The sequence below is a fragment of the Oreochromis niloticus genome, linkage group LG4 (genome assembly GCF_001858045.2).
Source record: "Oreochromis niloticus isolate F11D_XX linkage group LG4, O_niloticus_UMD_NMBU, whole genome shotgun sequence".
NCBI lineage: Eukaryota > Metazoa > Chordata > Actinopteri > Cichliformes > Cichlidae > Oreochromis > Oreochromis niloticus.
Window position 1 is genome coordinate 20,136,465 of NC_031969.2, and position 20,135 is coordinate 20,156,599.

Genomic DNA, 20,135 nt, shown 5'->3' on the forward strand with positions numbered 1-20,135 from the left:
CAGAATTATATGAAAGATGCAGCTCATTATTGCCCTGTTAATTTTTAACATATAGCCCCACTTAAACATGCAAAGGGACACCTCTTGAAACATAACATTTAATAATTCTTTAAAGAAAACATGGGTGCGCAACCATCTACCTGCATCTCTACTGCTTCCCATCCTGTGGAAAACACTAAACATCCTACGATGGCTTACTGAAAACATACATTTTGTGTGAACATCAACTAAAACAGATAACGTTTCCAACTGCAGTGGAGGAGGAAGAGGCCCCAGGTAGGTCTGCTTTATTGCCCAGCGAATGTTTCTGTCACCTTTCTGGGTGGGTGACCTACATAGGTTGAAGCCTGATTGAGCATTCCCCAAAAAATGCATTTCAAACTTAAAGAGATTCTGTACTTAAGTGCTTCCCACAGGGAGATTTATAAACATCTGAAGGTTCCCGCCACCCTTCTGGGTAGGCGACCTGGGGATTAGTTTTTACATTACCCCCGACTGTGTTTTATCGCTCCCCTTAAGCTACACCTAATTTCTGCTCAGTGTATTTTTTGGTGGTTTTCTTTTTGCTTATCTCGACAACATGCTGTGTTCTTTCCCCTTCACATTTTTAGTAGCACCTTAGTGCCATGCATTTTAATATATGAGCAGCTCATTTCACCATTATAAGTTTGCCACCCCAACATATTCCTGAAAATTGATGCTTCAGCTTAATAAGTCACCTGAAGATTAAAAATTCTTAGCATTACCTAGGAATCTTATTAGGAATCAGTTAACTTCTGCACGACCCAGCAATGAAATGCAAGCCTTTACTGAAATAAGACTCTCCATGCTTTTTGGATACTTACGAGTAAACGCTAAATGTCATCAAGGCTTAATTTGGTAGACAACTACACTGTATACAGATGTAAAGTATATACAGAGTACTTCTGCAGCAGTAGCTTTTCAGCAAAGTGAAAATAGTCCATATTAGTTTTCCACGGCTCTGATTCAAAAGTGTATTTTTCAATACAACTGCACTCTTTGAGGTGTACCTTGAAGAGACATAAAAAAGAAAGGATGTGCTCAAGTTTAAAAAGTCCCCATGTAATTGTGAAGCAATCCTTGTATTGTTACTATAGTCATGCGCTAGTTTCTTATTTTAATGGGACAAAAATAAAAAGTAAGCTCATCATATCAAACAAGCCAATAGACAGTTATGTTTTCTTTTCCTAACCACAAACACAAATCACAGGGTGACATAACCTGTAAGGAGGAGGCATGCCGTGTAAAGCAAAGAAAAAAGTCTTTCCGTCTTATTCGAAAGTCCTTTCTCGAGTAGGATCAGCAAAGTTGCTCTTCAGGTTTGACCGCTTAACAGGCAGACCATTGGGCTACCCTCTACACGCCTCAGACTTCCCCATGGTAGTTTTTCACAACAGGAAAGGATATGCAAATATGCTTCCCCGAAGAAAAAAAAAAAAACACAGCAGAAAAGTTAGTTTAGAAAATAAACTGGAAAGCAAACTAAAAAATAATAATAATTTAAAAAAAAAAAAAAAAAAAAAAAAAAAAAAAAGATATTTCAGCATGTGAGGAAGACCTGGCTGTCCGACTATCACTCGACTATCACTCAATCAAACAGCAGGTTTATCAACAGCTTGTGCTGTCACGAATCTGCACGGCTCCAGTGTCAAGGAGCACGACACAAACTGCGATTCAACTCCACAGACACCGAGGCAGCATTTTCATCAGTGCTGCCAGAGCCCTGTACTTATCTGTATCTTAGATATATTATGATGACAAAACACAACTGAGGCATTTAAACGTGACATTTATCCCTACAAAGGTTTAAAAGTTGGGAGCAAATTCTGCCTGTTGAGCAGCTAAAAACCTCGTGTGATGGAAATGCATTGAGCTTGAGCCCCTTTTACGCCATTTGGCTTTTCAGCCATTATTATGTGATCTATAGATTAAATGAAACTATTCCTATAACACCACCATGTGCTGTTTTCCTGTGAAAAGTTGCACAGTCCGCTCAAGTGACCGCTTTCCTGTACATAGATGATGCGTTCACTTCTGTTGAGGGGCACAAACTGTGCACACTGTAGCTTAAAAAATGTGATTACTACAACTACTACAACTACACCTTCGTCAAAACAGGTACACTAAAAACAATGTCCTGTCCTTACCTGGGCCATCTGATCCTGAGGGAGGTGAATTGATCTTGGGTCGCTTTGCAGTGGGGGGTCCCACATCCATAAGATTGTCAGCCATCCTCGTCGGCAAATATTACAAGCGGTTAAAGACACCGACGAATAAAAGTAGAAATCAGTCCAAATCTTCGCCCCCTGGTTTGCAGTCGCTGGTCACTTGTATTGTTAGGCGCTAAGGAGCAATTTAACAGTTTTTTTTCCTCCTTTTCTTTGACTGGCAGACTGGCGAAACGCCGCCTGGAGAAAAAGGATTTCAAAAGATAGGCAACAGCGCCACGCTTCGCCGCCTGAGATCACCCCATGATAATCCAACACCCAACACCCACATAATTATCCTCAATAATCACGTCCAAAAATTATTTCAGTCGGAGAAAAATAAATAAAAATCAATCATAAAATATGGCACGAAGCATAAGCGAATCCCTTTCTCCGCAGATCGCCGATTTCACGTCCGCACAGAATCATTTTTTTCGCAGCCGAAACGAGCAGCCATAAAATCCGTTTTTGGCTTAAATAAAAAGATCAAAATTCGAAAAATATTTTCTATGAGACGGATTATTTTTCTGGTCGCTGTCTCCCGATAAATAACGCGTCTCGGGACGGCGATACGGCGAGAAGCAGCGCTCTCTAAAAGGGAAATCAAATATACAGAGGGCTTTCGAGACGACAAAACCCCACTTAGCCCTCACATATTTGCATTATTTCTAATCGGAAGAGCTCACGCTTCGATTTTCTGCACAAAAAAAGCCGTTTGAGCCCGCTCCGTGTGGCTCCGATCGGTTTTTTAATTTAATGCTCCCCCCGAAATCCAGACTCCGAGCCGCGTCAAGATGGCGGCTGTTGATTCCTCCGATACAAAAAAGTTTTTTTTCTTCCCAGCTAGACTGTGGGGGGAAGGGGGAGGCGCGCTGACGCCCTGACGTAGACCTGTGTCCCCACCGTGCGTCATGTGGACGTACGAGAAGTTGCCTCTAGGGGTGGATTACACAGAAAAAACGAGCTACCTGTTTCTAACTTTTCAAACACCCACAGTCTCTACCTGAAAGTGAACCTTTTTTTTTTTTTAATTTCGCATGCTATAGACTGCTTAGTGTTATATAGAAACAGATGAAACAGCCTTTATATTTAGCAAATACACGATGAAGCACACAATCTATGATAAACCAGTATATGACTATTGCTGCTTCCTGGCAAGGTTTTAAAAACTTACATATTATCCCATCAAAAGTATGTCTACTTACTTATATTAAAATCAAGTGAAGATTCTCTGTCAGGTATGAAAGTAGATGATTATCCTTTTGGAAGAAGCACCTTTCACAGCACATATCTATCTATCTATCTGTGTGTGTGTGTGTGTGTGTGTGTGTGTGTGTGTGTACTTGTTAGTTTATTCGTTAGGTTGGTAAAATTTGATCACAACTTCCCTGATGAGGCATTGATGGACATGTTTATTGAGACCGAATGAAAATGAAATAAAAGTTTAAACTAATGAGAAAACACAAAACTATAATAAAGTACCAGCCAAGCACACAATCAAGCTTATGTCTTTGTGATAAATATGTGGATAGCATAATCAGTTAAGAAATATCCTTAAAAAGCTGCTCTCAGTTAAATGCAGTGGACTGGAAAGTACACAGTTTCCTTCTGAAATACATTTGAGGGTAAGTGTAAAGTAAAAAACAAACAAACAAAGAAACTTGTACCATGTACTTCTATAGTTTAAATCTATCACTGGTAGTATACAGGCTATAAATTCATTAGGACAACATTTCCCAGCAACTGACTTTATTCATTATTAAATTTAACTTCACCTATTAGCGTGCTATATACAAAAACATATCCAAAGAAAGCAACAGTTCATAGAAGTGGACCCATTATGCTTTGCTTTTCTCTCATATATAATTGTTTTATGTTACAATAGCAGACACACTAACCAAAAAGGTTTGAACAATGAGGTTGATGTACAAATGAACATTTTTTAAAAATTCCCTCTAAGCCCAAAGTTCAGGCTTCAGACTGATATATACACTATGTTTCAGACACTTTCTACTCTTGGCTTTGTGTGATTTCATTCAGAGTGGCAATTACTAATATAGGATGAACAGCTCTTGTGTTTCAGAGTGGATGCCAAGCAGATGAAAGCTGGCTTAAAGACAGGGTTAAGAGTTGTAAATTTGCATTGTTACACAAAAAGATTGAACTAAAAGGTTGCACCATGGGTCAATATGTACTATATGGGGGGAAAAGTACTTTTAATCTTTGAATTGAGGTGTTTTCAGTCCCACTGCCACATATATAAAATCAAACGCCTAGCCATCCAGTCTGCTTTTACAAACACTTGTGAGAGAATGGGTTATTCTAAATAGTTAGTAATGTAATGGGATGCCACCATTGCAACAAGTCCGTTTGTGAAATTTCTTCCCTCCTAGATATTCCACAATCAGTCAGTGGTATTATTGCAAAATTAAAACATTTTGGAATCACAGCAACTCAGCCATGAAGTGGCATACCATGTAAAGTTACAGAGCAGCGTCGCATAACTGCCAGTACTCTGCTGACTCAGTAACTGCAGAGTCCCAAACCTCTTCTTGCATTAACATCAGCACAAAAACTGTAACCTGGGAGCTTCATGGTATCAGTTTACATGGCTGAGCAGCTCTTGTAGGTGTAATGTGTCCATATAGAGTAGGGCAAAGGTGATAAAGAACTGTGAATCATCCAAAGTTACTTTACTAGAGTGCAAAATCTAAATAATGACCCAGAAAAGAGCATAATAGGTCCCCTTTAAAACTTGGAGGGATCGACAGCGGGCTACTTTTCAATACTACCTACCAGAGAGGTCTTGCAACGTCTCCACAATTTTATTTGGCTAGTTTGGATTAAAAAATGAACTTAAATCTCTACCAACTGAAACCTCACTGTTCACATTCCTGCTAGGATTGGAGCATCTCTTCCAAAATACACACAATCACAAAGTTTTACAAATTCACACATTTTTTTTTAAACACGCATGCAAGTATTATTCCAACATTGTTAAAATTACCCAGTTCTTAAAACAAGTAATATTCTAGTACATGCGCTTATATAAATTCTAGAAAATGCTCAGATACTATACAATATAAAGGCATACCGCACATTAAAAAATGAGTGCCTTGAGTGATTGTGTTTTACCAGTTAGTATATGATGACTGCAAGGTGTGCACAAAATACCTGCAAATTAAGAAGACAACAAAAAGAGAAAGTCCAAGAGATGGCAATGACACTCTTTGGCATTAATATTTGTGCCATTCTGCTGATTCAGAATGCCACTCACATCTCATTAAGTCCCAGCAAATCAAAAGATGCGCTCATGTTTGCAGTGACACAAGGGAAAAAGAAGGCATGTCAAATCTGTGACTCAACACACCTTTCAGATTTTCACCTGTTCAGAGTGAAAATAAAAACACCTTATTTAACCTATTCAACTTATTCACCTTATTCATCAAAATTATTGAGAAAAATTACATTTAAAAATGACCACTATTAAGTGTATAACCATGAACAGTAATGGTTATTCCCTTTATTACAGTGTAAAAAAAAATAAAAAAAAATTGGAATGATGTTAAGGGTTGTGTGCTCATAAGCAAATGAGGGTTATTTTCCCTTTTAATCCATTGTTATAAAATTTAAACCAACTGCATAAGTAAATTATTATAATATTATAAAATAAAGGAGAAAACGGAATTTAAAAACTGCAATAAATCCAAATAATGTCACATATTTGGCATATTTATATTTACTTATGCATGTCAAGAAAAGGCACTGCTGAAATCTCATCTTTCAATATTTTATCAAATTAAATGACAAAGCCACAAGCGTCCATATTTTAAAAGCACATGTTTCTGATAAATATTAATGGTCTTGAGAAATGGAAAGCAACAGAACTAACTTTAAAATATGACACGTTTAAATTTAAAAGGCACAAGCTACCCTAACTCCACATTTAGAAAACAATGCGAGCAAACTATTTAACTAGTAAGGTATTGTTAGCTGCAGCAGCTTACATAAATTACTTGATGATGAATTATTTGTTTTTGCAACGCTTGTTCTATTACTTAAGAGTTCAGGTCAAGAAATGGTGCACTGGTGAAACCATTTTTACGTCTGAGCACACAATCCTTTTTTTTTTTAAACAGCAGAAGAAGGAAAATGTAACAGCAAGAGAGATGAAAACTGTTCTGACATTATAGATAGATAAAAATTAAAGGGAAAGCGAAAAGCACAGAGACGCTTCTATGAAATACCTTTTGGTGCACTGCCGTTTGCATTTACAGTGCCGTTATGTAAAGTTTTCATGTCACTGAAAGTATGAAGCAGTAAAAGCGTCCAGATGCTTGCATCCAGTAATGTCCTTTAAATAACAGAAAGTAGATTAAGACGCCTCAGATAGAAAGTTCAAGTTTTGTGTAACAATTAACACTATTAAACACATTTTTATTTGTGACATTCCACTTTGATCATCCATGTCCTAAAACACAATCAACTAACACACAGTGTAATCCATAGCTAACCCAGGCAGTTTTATTCTCTAATCCATCTAAAAAAAGAAAATAAGACACAATTTAAGACACTCTATAGGTACGCCAGCATCTTGTAGGAACCATTAAAATACTCACTAAACACAGTTTGATAGTTTGAGCTCCTACAAGAGTCTGGATGTGCAGAGGGCACAAACACTAGTAGCAGTTAGCCTATGATGCTGCGAGCATGCTGATTAAATGCAGTTTAGACCATCATGCCTCAGTGCTGAGGCAATGCAAAGATCTTAACTGAGGCCAGTGAAAAAGCTGCCACATCAGCAAACAAGTTTTTTTTCCCCAAGGCTGTTTCTATTTGTAAACCTGCAGTTTCAGTCATTTGAGTAACTCATAGGCACCTCCCCTTATTAAAGCCTAAGTGATCTTACTATACAGACACACTAGCGCAGACACACACTGCATAAGAGCAATACACTCACTCGACAGCTCACAGCTCAGCCTCGTCTGCCTTTAGCCTGTACCGATTTGTTCCCGTTGTGCCTTTCCTGGCGCGTTTTCTGGTTTTCAAGAACAACATGGACACAGGCTCTGCAGGATTTTAGTGCGGTGCATTTTTTTTTTTACTTGTACATAATTTTGCCCTTCGCTTGTCACATATTGTGATGTTTTACACATTGTTGCTTTTCTTTTTAATAAAAGGCAGAACTATCATAGCAAAACATAGTTTAAAAAGTAAACCTGTAACAAAAGCAAAGCTTCTTTTTTTTTCCCCAAAAAGCTTTCTAATTTACAATTTTCCCTTTATGTTGTTATTCCCTTATTTATAAAGGCTTAGTCTACATAATATTCTACTCTAAAGGCACTTAAAAAGACATATGAAAGAAATAATCAAGATTAAAGGTTTAAAGATAATCAAATAAGTTAATGGCAGATAATGGGATCTGTGACAGGCAAGAGAAGGTCCAGAGTCAGCTGTCACATTTTCCCTTTTCTTGTGCGTTCCTGCCTGAGACCATCTTTGTGGTCCACCCTCCACTCTTGATAACATCAGCCAATCGTGAGCCGTTTTCACACATGAATCCCACCAAGACATCTGCAACATCTGTCCCTTCTCACATGCTGCAGGTGATAGTCCACTTCACGCTGCTGGAAATACTCCTTTTGGTTTAGATGAAGGTGCCGCTTTGTTAGCGTGTGCAGGAAGCAGGACACATAACGTCCATCCTTTGCGGTGAATTCTCAGGATAAGTGCCTTTTCTATCCTTACACAGGCCCAACTGGACATTGCCTACGCTTTGTGCTAGGAGCTTACTGTGGAAAGCCAATTTGAAGTCTGATCAAATCTTTGTGCTCCTATATGCAGCTCAATTGGGTAATGTCTAGTAAAAATTATGTACTGCAGTGCATGTGTGAAAACAGCTATATTCTCACACACACAAAAAAAAACAATTTCTTGGCTGGTGAGGCGAGACCTTGGGGTCTTTTCACATCCTCCATCGCCAACTGAAGTAGGACCAAATGTACAGTGATTCTACACATGCCAGCTGGCAGGAATGAGAGCTTAAAGGGTAGAGGATTGATGATGAAAGCGGCACCGTTGAAGATTTCTAGAGTCTGGTTAACTCGCCAACATTACCGCCAGTTTCATCCTCGTAATTGTCCTTCTTGATATCCTTCAGGGGATTTGTTGACCTTTGGGATGTGTCCTGCTGGGCTGAGATGATAAGTTGTTTGTTTTCTGACAAAGAAGGGGGTCCTTCAAGATTGGTTATATGTACAGATGTCAGGCCAGTGTGAGACTTTGATCGCCTGGCAGCAGAAGTTTCTGCAGTGGGACGTCTTTCACGGCTATCTACCTCTTTCACGTGAGTAAGCCCTGTCGTACTAGGGGAACCAGTGCTGGCACTGGGTACCATAGTATTGGTACTGCTTGCGGTGGTGCTGGTTGCAGGGACCATGCTAGCAATTTCGTCAGTGGGTGAGCGCCCGATGCTGCCATCCACCTGTGCTCGGATCTCTGGAGAGACTGAGAGCTGGTACTGAGGCACGGGGCCACTATCGCTGCTTTTAGGATAAAGGAAGGTCTTCATCTGACCTTTGCCCTTGACATTAACTGTGCCACGATAATCAAACTCGTAATCCATGCCGCTAAGAACACAGTAACTCTCTTCGCTGACCTGGACACGACACTCCACGCCTGTGGTATCCATGCGGCTGGCAATGTTGACTGTGTCGCCCCAGATATCATAAAGAAGCTTGGTGGTGCCAATCACGCCTGCTGTTAGAGGCCCGTGATTGAATCCAATACGAAGCTTAAAGCCAAACCCTAACATGTTCTTGTTAAAGTCATCCACCACGCGCATCATTTCAAGGGCAAATTCAAAAAGAGCTCGGAGGTGGGCGTGAGGATGTGCTGCATCTGCACACTGCTGAGCGTTGAGTCCTGCTGCTGCCATGTAAGTGGCACCAATGGTCTTGATCTTTTCGATATTACCAAAGGCGGGCTTCCGTAGGAGCTCATCAAAGTCTCCAATCAGCTCGTTGAGGACACGATAGCACTCCTTACCTCCCTCATAGCTTTCTTCATAAAATTCACTAAAGTTAACAATACTGGCAAATATTACACCCACGTTGTCATGGTTCTTGGAGTAGCTCTGGGTAACCTTGAGCTGCTCGGCCACATGTATGGGAATGATATTGCGTAGCAGCCAGTCGGCCTGGTCCCTCATGTTCTGGATCTTGATGCGGTGTTGATCAGCTTCCACATTGCCATGGTAATGCAGGCGGTAACTGACCTCAAATTCACGGTTAAGAAACCAGACCAAGAGAAGGAGAAGGAAAAAGGCCACACAGGCCTCACGGCCCAGAAGGTCCTGTGGGTGGGTCTGTGGGTCAAGTTCCAGTGGGCTGTCAGACATGACAATGGAGGTGTTGCTGTTGCTGCTGTTGTTGTTCTGGCCATCAGACCTGGTTGGGAAAGAGAAAAAACCGAAGCAAGAGGGAAATGAAAGTTTAGAATAATTTAAGAAATTGTGCAGCTGTTACGGTTACAAATAACCAAATGCAGCATTTGCTGCAATGCACCTCACCAAAATCAAACTCTGCCATCGCTCAGAATAGAAAGTCAGAGCACCTCAGTGGCAGAGAGCCGAGAGTCTGGCTGGTGTCCTTATTTCACCCATTCAATCTCATTTTACTATCACTATCTGTTGAAGGCATAGTGTGTTTTGTCTTGTTTTATCTTTAATTTTATTTGATAGTGAGAGACAAATGGTAAGCAAGGAAGTAGGCAGGAGGCTGACATGGATTAAAGGGCTTGGTTGGAATAATATCCGAGCCCATTCAGTTTAGGCTTTTTGTCCAGTTTTAATGTGAAATGAGAAGTGAGAACTAATGAACTTCAAAACATCAACAATAATCATACTTACCAGAAAAACAGACTCTTAGCGACACTGAAAGAGAAAAAGCAGAAGCAACATTAAGTTATGGAATAAGTACTTAATGATTTCAAAAATGATTACAATTCATGGACATTATACATGTTCATAGCATGAAATGGCACGCAAAGGTAAAGAGGAAAGAATTCATTAGTTTTTATGTGTGTTATTGATGCCTCAAAAGTTTTGAGGCAGAGGTTTTTGCGACTGACCCTGTTGTGTATGTATTTCCGGGAATTCCTTTTTCAGGGTGCAAAATATAGGAAGAGAACATTTAAATCAAACACGCAAACTGATTTACTAATGTTTAAGACACACAGTTTACTGTTAATTGCATCGATATTTAACGCAGGGAAAAAAAGCATGCTTAATTTTTGCGCTTGATATTGAAATGAATCTGACCACATTTAGAAAACAGCACGACTTTTGTAAATCACTGTAAAACTAACAAGTTCTTCATGTGGCAACTATTTGGGGATTGCGCTCACACCCTACTTTGCAAGTTGAGTTAAAGAGGGCTGCTAAATACATTGTGAGAGTTTATTGAAGTGGCAACCAGATGTTGAGAGACACCATTTCAGCCCCGTTTGCAGTGAGCAATGGAGTTAGACAAAGAAGAATTTTGTCCCAGTTTGTTTAATCTTTGTGATGATGACTGTAAAGCTGGGTGCAGGGTTGGCAATTTGCTAGTCAATCATATTATTTATGCAGATGATCGTGTGCTCTTTAATCTTAGTGGTGCTGGTCTATAGCAACTCCTTCACATGTGTTGTGCTTATGCTGCGGAACATGACATCAGATGTAATGCCTGCAAGAACACCGTCATGATTTGTAAAACCAAAGAGGGCAAATACCAAAGATTTCTAGAGTTTAAACTATCAGATAATATAAGGTCAGGTATGTTGGATATCCTATTAAAGATCAAATGACATGCAATGACATTTATAGGGAATGTCTGATGATGTATGTACAAGCGAACATCCTCTTATGTAAATTGAATGCATATACAGACTGTAAGGCACATCTGTAGGTGAATTCCAGGAAAGCAACTTCATGTAGCATATAATGACGCCATGAGGGTATTATCGAAGAGACCAAGATGGTTCAGTGCAAGTGAGATGTATGTCTTCTATGGATTATGAATGAGAAATAAACAAAGGCTGATTGAATGAACCTCCCTCCTTGAATAATTAAGTGAACTGACCAAATTACCAAATGCCAAAAAATACTGTGTGGGTTGTAAAGAGCAAAACTATTACTTCCTTTTATTGACGTCTCTGCAGTAAAATAAATGTATCTGATACCTGCAGGGAGAGCTGAAGAGCAAAGCCAGCAGTGCCAGTCCCACCAGTGTTGCTAGTGTTGAGCGCATCCAGTAGCTGAGCTGGCAGAAGTTACAATACTGAATAATAGCTATGATGACAGCACAGCAGATGAACATGGTAAACTGGGAAAACAGGAGACAGAAAGCAATTTCAGTCAAAAAGGTGTAGTTCATACTGTAAACAATACTAACTACAATACTTCTTACATACTGCATACGGCAGTTAGAAGACATAATTAAAGACGAAGTAAGACAAGCAGAACTTGATCAAACAACAGTAGTAGTATTTAATACCCTAAAGATCCCTTTTTAAAAGCATAAAATAAACATGAAATTTTAGTTCACCTGAATGGAGTGATGCATGTCACAAGCGACATGGGAGAATACTGCCACAGCAGGCAGGGACACCAGGACAGCTCCTATAAAGTGGCGTGCTATCCAGCCTGACATGGCCGTCATCAGCACTCGAGTGCAAGTCAGCACACTATCCAGATAAAAAGCCATACTGGAGGGAAAAGAAACCCAGAAAACGATGACTGATACAGATGACGTAAGAGATTTTATAGATTTATGTGTCCTCATGTGATCCCAGCTTGACTAATAAACTGGCTGCAGATATAATTATTAAAGGGCCGATTTACATATGATATATATTTAGATGGAAAAGTTTCCTGGCTCTTTTTGTTTTAGGGTCTACACTTTTTCTTTCTGCACAGGTTTTACCTTGAAGTCCAATATTAACCATGCCAACATTTTTTCTTCTGTCTCTCCTTCTGGTCATCTTTTAAATATACTTTGAGGTGAGCAAAGCACCCACTCAATTCTTGTATTTAGACAGTTCCTCTAGCCTCTGATTAAGAGTTCTAAAAATCAAACTCGGACTTAGCCCTCAGATGGGTTGTACACAGCTTGAAGATAAGAGTACCACTGTCTCTACTAACTCTCCCCTCTTAAAAAGAACAAGGAAATGACAAGGTCCATCCATCCATTCTCCTCCACTTATCCTTATCAGGGTCAAGGGGGGAAGAGGCAGAGTACAGCATGGACAGGCCACCAGTCTCACGCAGGGCCAACAACCTAAAATGCCCCAATAATAAGGTACTACAGAAAATCCAAGCGTACCAAGAATTCTTCTCTCAGCATACTTGAGAAAGAAGTAGAGATGATGTGTGCACATCTAGGCTGCCCTCACCTGAACCACACACCTCTCCTGCCAAGTTGGGAAGGCCCATAAAAGGCTTTACTCTGTTGGGATCTTACAGCGTACTCACCTCTCTCATCCCCTGGTGGCCAAACTTCTATCAGTCAACAAGTGTGGTGAGGACTACAACAGCTGGTGAGGGTGGTAGAGTGTGCTTACAGTACCATACTACTACTATCATGTTGTACTATTATTTTTGTATATACTATCTCACTGTGTTTATCTCTGTTTATTTCCATAATTCTTGTCTATTTTTATACCGCTGCCCAGCCTAGAGCTGCTAAAAAGTTTTGGTTTTCGTTAACAGGGAATATAAATCTATTCTATTCTTTGTATTGCCCTCCTAATTTTAATAAAATCTGTTCAAGACTTTCTGATAATGTCTGACTGGCTTGAACCTCTCCTGCATTCAGTATCTCACCGTATGGCAATCAGCAGAGCCAGGACCTCCAAAATTGTGGCTACAGCTGTGAGAATGAGTGCCGGCGTGGATGGGTTCTGCTGGGTAACAAGCGGTTGAAGGAAACAGGCCAATGAAAGAGCCAGAAATACTAAACAGCACAGGAGCATGTCCAGGAAAGAACTGAATGTTGGGCTGGCAAATGTCTGCACCGCAGCTTGGGTCTCGACCTGGGAGGATGGGAAAAGAGGAAACAGAGGGCAGAAAAAGAGTATAATGTTAAAAATATGTTTATTTAAGGTAGCGTGAAGGGGATTCATAAATAAGAATGAGGTGTTAGAGGAAATCTGTCTTAATACTGGTGGTATATTAGGAAATGTAACCACAGAGCAACTACAAAAAAAGCTGTATCCCCGTTGAATAAAATGAAAAAAATAAATATAAATTAATGTTACAACTTTAACAAGCCTCAATAAATCTTATTTGTGATTAGTTACATATTATTTGTTAATGAGACTGTAGCAACAGCAGCAGCCATGTCCTTAAGATGCACTTCTGCTGATACACCAGCAGAGGACATCACAACCTAAAACTAAACTGCTTCTAAGGTCCTGCAGTGATTTCCCTTTGCCGCAGTCTTGACCGGTCTGGTCATAACGCAGCACTATCGGGCTACCCGACACAGACAAAGGGGAAAACATGAACAAGCTAAAAGATAAATATATAGAAATTCAAGCAAGCATACTATGCGTGCTTATCTAAATGACTCTCAGATCTCAGTTAGACCAAAGGTAACTATGTTAGCTTATAACACACACAGGTAAACTCAGAAAGACACAAACATATTACACACGCAAGCAATTGGGCAACATTTCATCACACACAAACACCTACCTCCTCCTGGTAGCTTATCCGGTATGCAGACTCCAGGCTCTTCTCCAGGAAGGTGAGGCTCAGCTTGTTTATTGGAGGTTTGTAAAAATAGTCCTTCATGAGACTGCAAAACACACACAAAGTTAAATTTTTAATCGCCTACAGATCTCACTGCAATATTCTATCAAGAACTTTCAGCCATTTTCACACATTCACTGGAACCCTCAGCATTTTGTAGATCTTAAACAAAGGAGGTTCATGTGAGAGCACAAATGTGAAATTCAGACATTGCTTTACAAATAAGATCTTAATGTTAAAGAAAAAATATATATATTCACAGCCTTCCCACAAATGTATCGTTAACTAAAGCAACTATAAAAGCTGCTAAAATTTATTGATTAATTGTTCAATTATTGCTTTTTAATCTCGCCTAACCAACTTTATAATTAATTCATCCAAACCATCAGTGTGTTTATTAGACCCCATTCATAGAAGGCTGTTCAAAGAAGTCTAACCATTAAGTGCTCTATTTATTTTTACTAACTGGCTACCCACCAGAGGCTTTTAAATTTGCTTAAAAGTTGATCCAATTAGATTTCCAATATTCATATTATTTAAAAGATGCTTAAAAAAATGTTGTAAATCAGTTATGTGGTCATTTGCAGAGGAATGGTTAAACTGAACGGATACAGTCTTGAATTCACCATAGCACAGAAACAGCACTCGTAAAGGTGACTAATGACCTTAAAGTCTATGACTGTGGACTTTGCTGTGTGTTTATCCTCTTAGACTTCAGTGTTGCATTAAATACTGTTGATCATGTTGAACATTTTACGACTTAAACTAGAACGCAGCTCTGGCATTAAAGGTGCTGCACTGGTTTGATTTATTTTTATCTGATTGGAGTCTATCAGGAGCCAACACTACTCCTCTTTTATACTCTCTACATTGGCTCCTAATAGATTGTGTTTTATTATATCCTTTTTGGCTATTATGGCACTTAATGTTCTTATTTATTTTACTCATTTTGTGTATAACACTTTTGACAGTCTATGAGTGCCTAATAGATCAGCTTTACTTGCTTGTTTAACTTTACTTCTAAAAGCTTCCTGAAAAATTTTCTGCTTATGCAGAAGATCATATTCTCACATATTTCCAGATTCCTTTCAATGGCTTCCTCTGCACACACACACACACAAACCTTGAATATACAGGCCACATCATGTCTTAAAGACCTCACAGTACTATATTACCACAATGTGAGCACTTAACTATTAGACTTCAGCTTTCAGGCCCTCGTCTGTGGAACCAGCTCACAGTTTGGATTCAGGAGACAGACACTGTCTCTACTTTTAAGGCTAAAAACTTTCCTTTTTGATAAAGCATATAGTTTGGGCTGGATCAGGTTAGCCTGAAGCCTCCCTTAATTATGTTGCTAAAGACTCAGTGTGCTGAGAGGCTTCCCATGATGCACTGACCATTTCTTCTTCATTTCGGTGCCCATGTATTTATACAGTACGCCACTACTGCATATTATTAATACTGAATTACCTATCTTCTTTGATAACATCTACAAAGTGAGCATCACTCCTCTCCCTGAAGTTCTTGGATCGCAGAGGTAAGAGCGCTGAGTGATCCATCCCCATGGCTCCTCCGCTCCATGTCTTCTTCTCCTTCTCCTGCAGCATCTCGCACAGTGACGTCTGGCTGTTGGTCAAAGCTTCTAACCGAGGACTAAGCAACCCGTTTAGAGCCTTGGGGGTGCAGCCTGCAGAAACCACTGGGGAGCACTTCAAATTTGAGGCATCCTGAGGTGAAGAGGTGAAAGAGGTACTCGACTTTACAAAGAAGAAGGTGTGATAGTGCTGTGGAAATGGGTCAGAAATAGTATGAAGGAGTCTGAATAGGAAATATGAAAGTTACAGGCTGTGCTTCAGCTGCACCAATTTAAATGGTTGTCTCTGTGGCACAGTTCATCTGGGACCCATAGAGTTCTACTTCTTTGAACTATTTTTGAGACCTTTTTTAGCTGCCGGGTATGTGTAAATGAAATATCACTATGTGCCAATATTTGCTAGAACCATAATTACAAAAAGTAGACTAGACTATGAGTCTTTGCAAATGTGAAAGTCAGACAAATAACATTTCAACTGTTTAATATTGTTTTTTCTGTTTTGTTAAGGTGGTATCAACTAGCTAACCTTGCCACTGTTGGTCCTGTGGTCGTCATGGCAGCCATTGAGCACCATGCCTTCTTCCAGGACCTGATCCTCCCCTGCTATCAGGGCCACGCTGCAGGAAAGACAGGGGGACTGTGGGGTGATTAGACGGGGTGACACAGAAGGAAATGGAGTAGAGAAGAAAAGAAGAGAATTCATGAAGTAAGTGATGCAGATCAAGCAGAGCAGACGAGCTGATAAAAATACAACAAGATACATCGGTGTGATACAGCTCTGCTGTGAGGGCAAAAGAGCTAAAATGTGTCATTTAAAGGCAAAGCAGGAACGCTAACATGTCTTTAATTCATCTAACAAACTCTGAAACACTTATGATAGTATGTTTCAATGTTTAAAAAAACAGTGATGGCAATAAAAGAGTTAACAAGTTGTGTGTAGGAGGTCTGCACTGGCTCAAGGTCTTTATTTTCAGGCGAGTGTGTCTGTGAGAGCGAGAGATCTGTGTGATACTTGTTGTGCTATGACTGACCATGACAGAGAGAAGCACAAGGTGCCATGAAGTAGTACTGTGCAGCTTAAATAATGTAAATAAAAAGAGATGGCAAATAATGTACACCTACTTGTCACATTAAAAACATGGAAACATTTGTGATTACACCTGCCGTTCAGGTTTCATCCTTTCACCTGCTCACAGTTATTAAGCTTTTTTTTCTAAGATGTCTTATCCTTCAGTGTGAGACTCATTCAGATTTGTGTGAGAGCTACGCTGAAGATGAAAAGCTGCAAATGAAGAAGTGATCAGTGATAGGCAGACAGGTTTTGGCAGCGCTTCCAAGCTCCCCTCTGCTTGAGAAGCCAACCCCACCTTCCAGCCCTACCTCTTCTACCACTCACATGCTTTCCTTTTTTCTCTACTGCACCTTCACTCTCCACCTGTCCGGGTAGAGATAAAAGAGTGGTGCAGAGATCGCGGGGTGCCACAGCAGTAAAGGTTTTTGAGGCTAATTAATAAAAAAAATTATGTGTTAAGGGTTTTGATGAGCATATTGTGGCGGTGCAATCTTGGAAGCAAATGAAAAATTTCCCTTGAAGGCAGAAATAAGGAGAACATCGGCGATGGACACACAGGTAGGTCCATAAGTGTGTGGACAATGACACAGTTTACATAGTCTTGCCTCTGTACACCACCATAGGGAATTTTAAATAAAGGACCAAGATATGATCAAAGTGCAGACTTTCAGTTTTAATTTAAGGGGTTTAACAAAAGTACTGAATTAACTGTTTAGGAATTACAGCCAATTTATTGAATTTATTGTTATTTATAACAATAAATAATTATGAATACAAAGATTGTTCTAATATTTGGATGAAAATCCTTTGCGGTCGATGACTGCCTGAAGTCTACAATACATGCTGTTTTTCTTCCCTTGAGATGCTCTGCCAGGCTTTTACTGCTGCTTGTTTATGTGTCTTTCTATGTTCAGTTGTGTCCTCAGTAAATGAAAAGCATGCTCTACCGGGCCAAGATCAGAATACTGTCTTGGCCATTAAAGAATATCCAATTTTCCAGAATTTTCCAGAATATCCAACACCTTCTGGAACCACCTGCCTGCTCAGCCTCCTGTCAATTAGATTTTTTCTCCCAACACCTAACCAGTGGCTCACCCCACTGCTCGTTCCGCACCCATCCAAGTAAGCAACTCTGAAACATTCACTTAGCTCATTACTCTGGTGCTCGCCCATGCTGTAGACTGGAAGTAACTCATCTCTTCTCTCCTAGGGTTGCTGTTCTGAGTTACCAAAGACTCTTTCCAGCACTTATCCCTGTGAAAAAAACCTTCCAGTGTAATAAACTCTGTGAACTGTGAGCTGTTGTCTCCCGGGTGTTGCTTTAGAGTCCATTTCACAGTTACACATTTCATCATTTGTTAATCTTGGTTTCATCTTCCCAAAGAAGGTGTCTTTGAATATAGACTTTGACAATGATATGATTTTTTAACAGTATGTTTCCTAACCATGGCATCAATTCTATCTTTACTTTAACTGTCTTGTGTGGTCTTTCGGGACTTTTTGCAGTCAGTGTTTTTAACAACGCATCAGATTGTTGAATTGTCCATTGAATTTTTCTCTCTCTCGTCTCATTTTGGTTTTCAGCCCAATGATGGTCCTCCTTCACTTTCATCTGCATCTCTTCAGACCTCATATGGTGTGTCAGTTAACGGTTAAATGCAATCTCAACACTTGGAATCAGATTGAGATATTACATCTGCCTAGTCTGACCCCTAAGGCTGACAGAATTGTCCCAGAATATTGATGGGTTGGGTCACACTTGGCCATGAAACTATCCAAACGTCCTCTGAAAAAAGGGGAACTATGTATAAAAATGGCTACGTTTGTTAAACCTCATGAATTAAAGCTCCCAGCTTTAATCTGCACCTCATCACACTTCACTTGTTTAAGTTTTTTTAAATCCACTGTGGGGTTGCACAAAGTCAAAAATTACAAAACTTGCATCACCAGCCAAATACTTATGAACTGTATGCGATTAGCACTATAATACTGCCTGCATTTTTGTTGCATAACTAATATGATTAGACAATATCGCTGTGTTTTTGTTCAGATTTGTACTCTTTAGAATTTAATATGCAGTGAGGTGGCATGCAAACAGAAGCATATTTGATACAAGTGCACCAAATATGAAGAGGTAAATTAACAAAGTTAAGCTTATGTACAAAATATGGATGTTTTGCATGGTACTGATCAAAGCAATTCTGTTTTTTAGCTCCTTTAACACAAGACAATAGAAACCTCAATGCATGCAAAAAGAAAAATGAAAATATTTATATATGAAAAATATTTATCAAAGCTCCTGATACGCCCACACAAAAACACAGAGCAAAGATGAACATCAAAGAGACTGTGGCAGAACATAGAGCTCAGTGTTCTTCCTCAGGCAATATAGCTGTACAATGATAGAGGAGCCCAAGAAAATATACTTATATATTTAACAACAAAGCTGATTCCCTCAGAGACAGCAACTTACCTTGGCTCTGTCTTGGGGAAGGGTGCAGGCTGAAGGGGCTCCATCAGGCGTGTGCACTCTGGACGTGGGACAGCGAGAATCTGCTTGCTCCGTCCCAGCTAATCCTATTTGGGAACAGGTACAGACGGAGTGAGCCTCCATCTTCCTGCCAGAAATCAGATAGGTCTTTAGGCCTGAAGAGAGAAACAGAAACAAATAAAGAGAGGATGTCACTGACAGATCAGTTCTTATTCCCAGATGTAACTGGAACAGGCCTGAGTTGGGTTTAGTTGTTCTTTTGTGGATAAAAGTTTAGGCAGTTGTGGAGTTGTTTTAGGAGTCAGCAGAGGGTCAGTGGCCAGGATGAATCCCCACAGAGAATTATGCAAACTTGGAAAATTCAAGTTTACAGACATGATCCTTTTTTGCTTCCCTACACGTTTACAAAACGTTGTCATTATTTTTTATGCATTTATGCAGGTCTTTGCATTTTTCTGTCATTTCAATACACACAGTGTGAAAAAGACTAGTGCTTTGATACCAAATGACATCATCAGAGGCTGAAAAAAAGTTCACATCTTTTACCAAAACTAAAAAAAACCCCAAAACAAACTAAAAAGAAACATTTGAGACCTAAACTAGTGGGTCGCAATGTAATGATTAATATCCCAATGACATATCTATTATTTCCAGTTGATATATACAAACAAGTAAAACTTCTTTCAAGAGTCACATTTCCTGCCCACAATCTTCATGTGAAAACAGCATTTTTTGTTAACCTCTGTTATCTTTGTCTAATATTTAAATGTTTTCGATGATCTGAAACATTTAAGTGTGACGAACATATAAAAAAAATAGGAAATCAGGGAGGGGGGCAAACACTTTTTCACACCACTGCATTTCTCACCTATTCCCTCATAGCCCGAGGAAGGATTTCTGTATAGCAATTTCTGAATTAATTCCATTTCTCCTTCTTGATTTTGACCTTCTCC

The 20,135-nt window shown here is 39.6% G+C and overlaps 2 protein-coding genes across 2 annotated transcripts in view; both read right to left on the bottom strand.

Annotated features, from left to right (window-relative positions):
• crebbpb (CREB binding lysine acetyltransferase b) overlaps positions 1 to 3,056 on the bottom strand; it is a 40,992-nt gene extending 37,936 nt beyond the window's left edge. Inside the window, 1 exon segment of the mRNA XM_025906229.1 lies at positions 2,169 to 3,056. Within this exon segment, the coding sequence (XP_025762014.1) occupies positions 2,169 to 2,253 (85 nt within the window). The 5' untranslated portion in view covers positions 2,254 to 3,056.
• A 564-nt stretch (positions 3,057 to 3,620) lies between these two features.
• Positions 3,621 to 20,135, bottom strand: part of LOC100703903 (adenylate cyclase 9) — a 42,129-nt gene continuing 25,614 nt past the window's right edge. The window contains exons 2-10 of the mRNA XM_003450058.4: positions 19,165 to 19,337; positions 16,146 to 16,256; positions 15,496 to 15,752; positions 13,966 to 14,068; positions 13,093 to 13,301; positions 11,816 to 11,975; positions 11,451 to 11,593; positions 10,138 to 10,161; positions 3,621 to 9,676 (exon numbers count right to left, since the gene is read on the bottom strand). Of these exons, the coding sequence (XP_003450106.1) occupies positions 8,317 to 9,676; positions 10,138 to 10,161; positions 11,451 to 11,593; positions 11,816 to 11,975; positions 13,093 to 13,301; positions 13,966 to 14,068; positions 15,496 to 15,752; positions 16,146 to 16,256; positions 19,165 to 19,337 (2,540 nt within the window). The 3' untranslated portion in view covers positions 3,621 to 8,316. The remainder of the gene's footprint in view (positions 9,677 to 10,137; positions 10,162 to 11,450; positions 11,594 to 11,815; positions 11,976 to 13,092; positions 13,302 to 13,965; positions 14,069 to 15,495; positions 15,753 to 16,145; positions 16,257 to 19,164; positions 19,338 to 20,135) is intronic.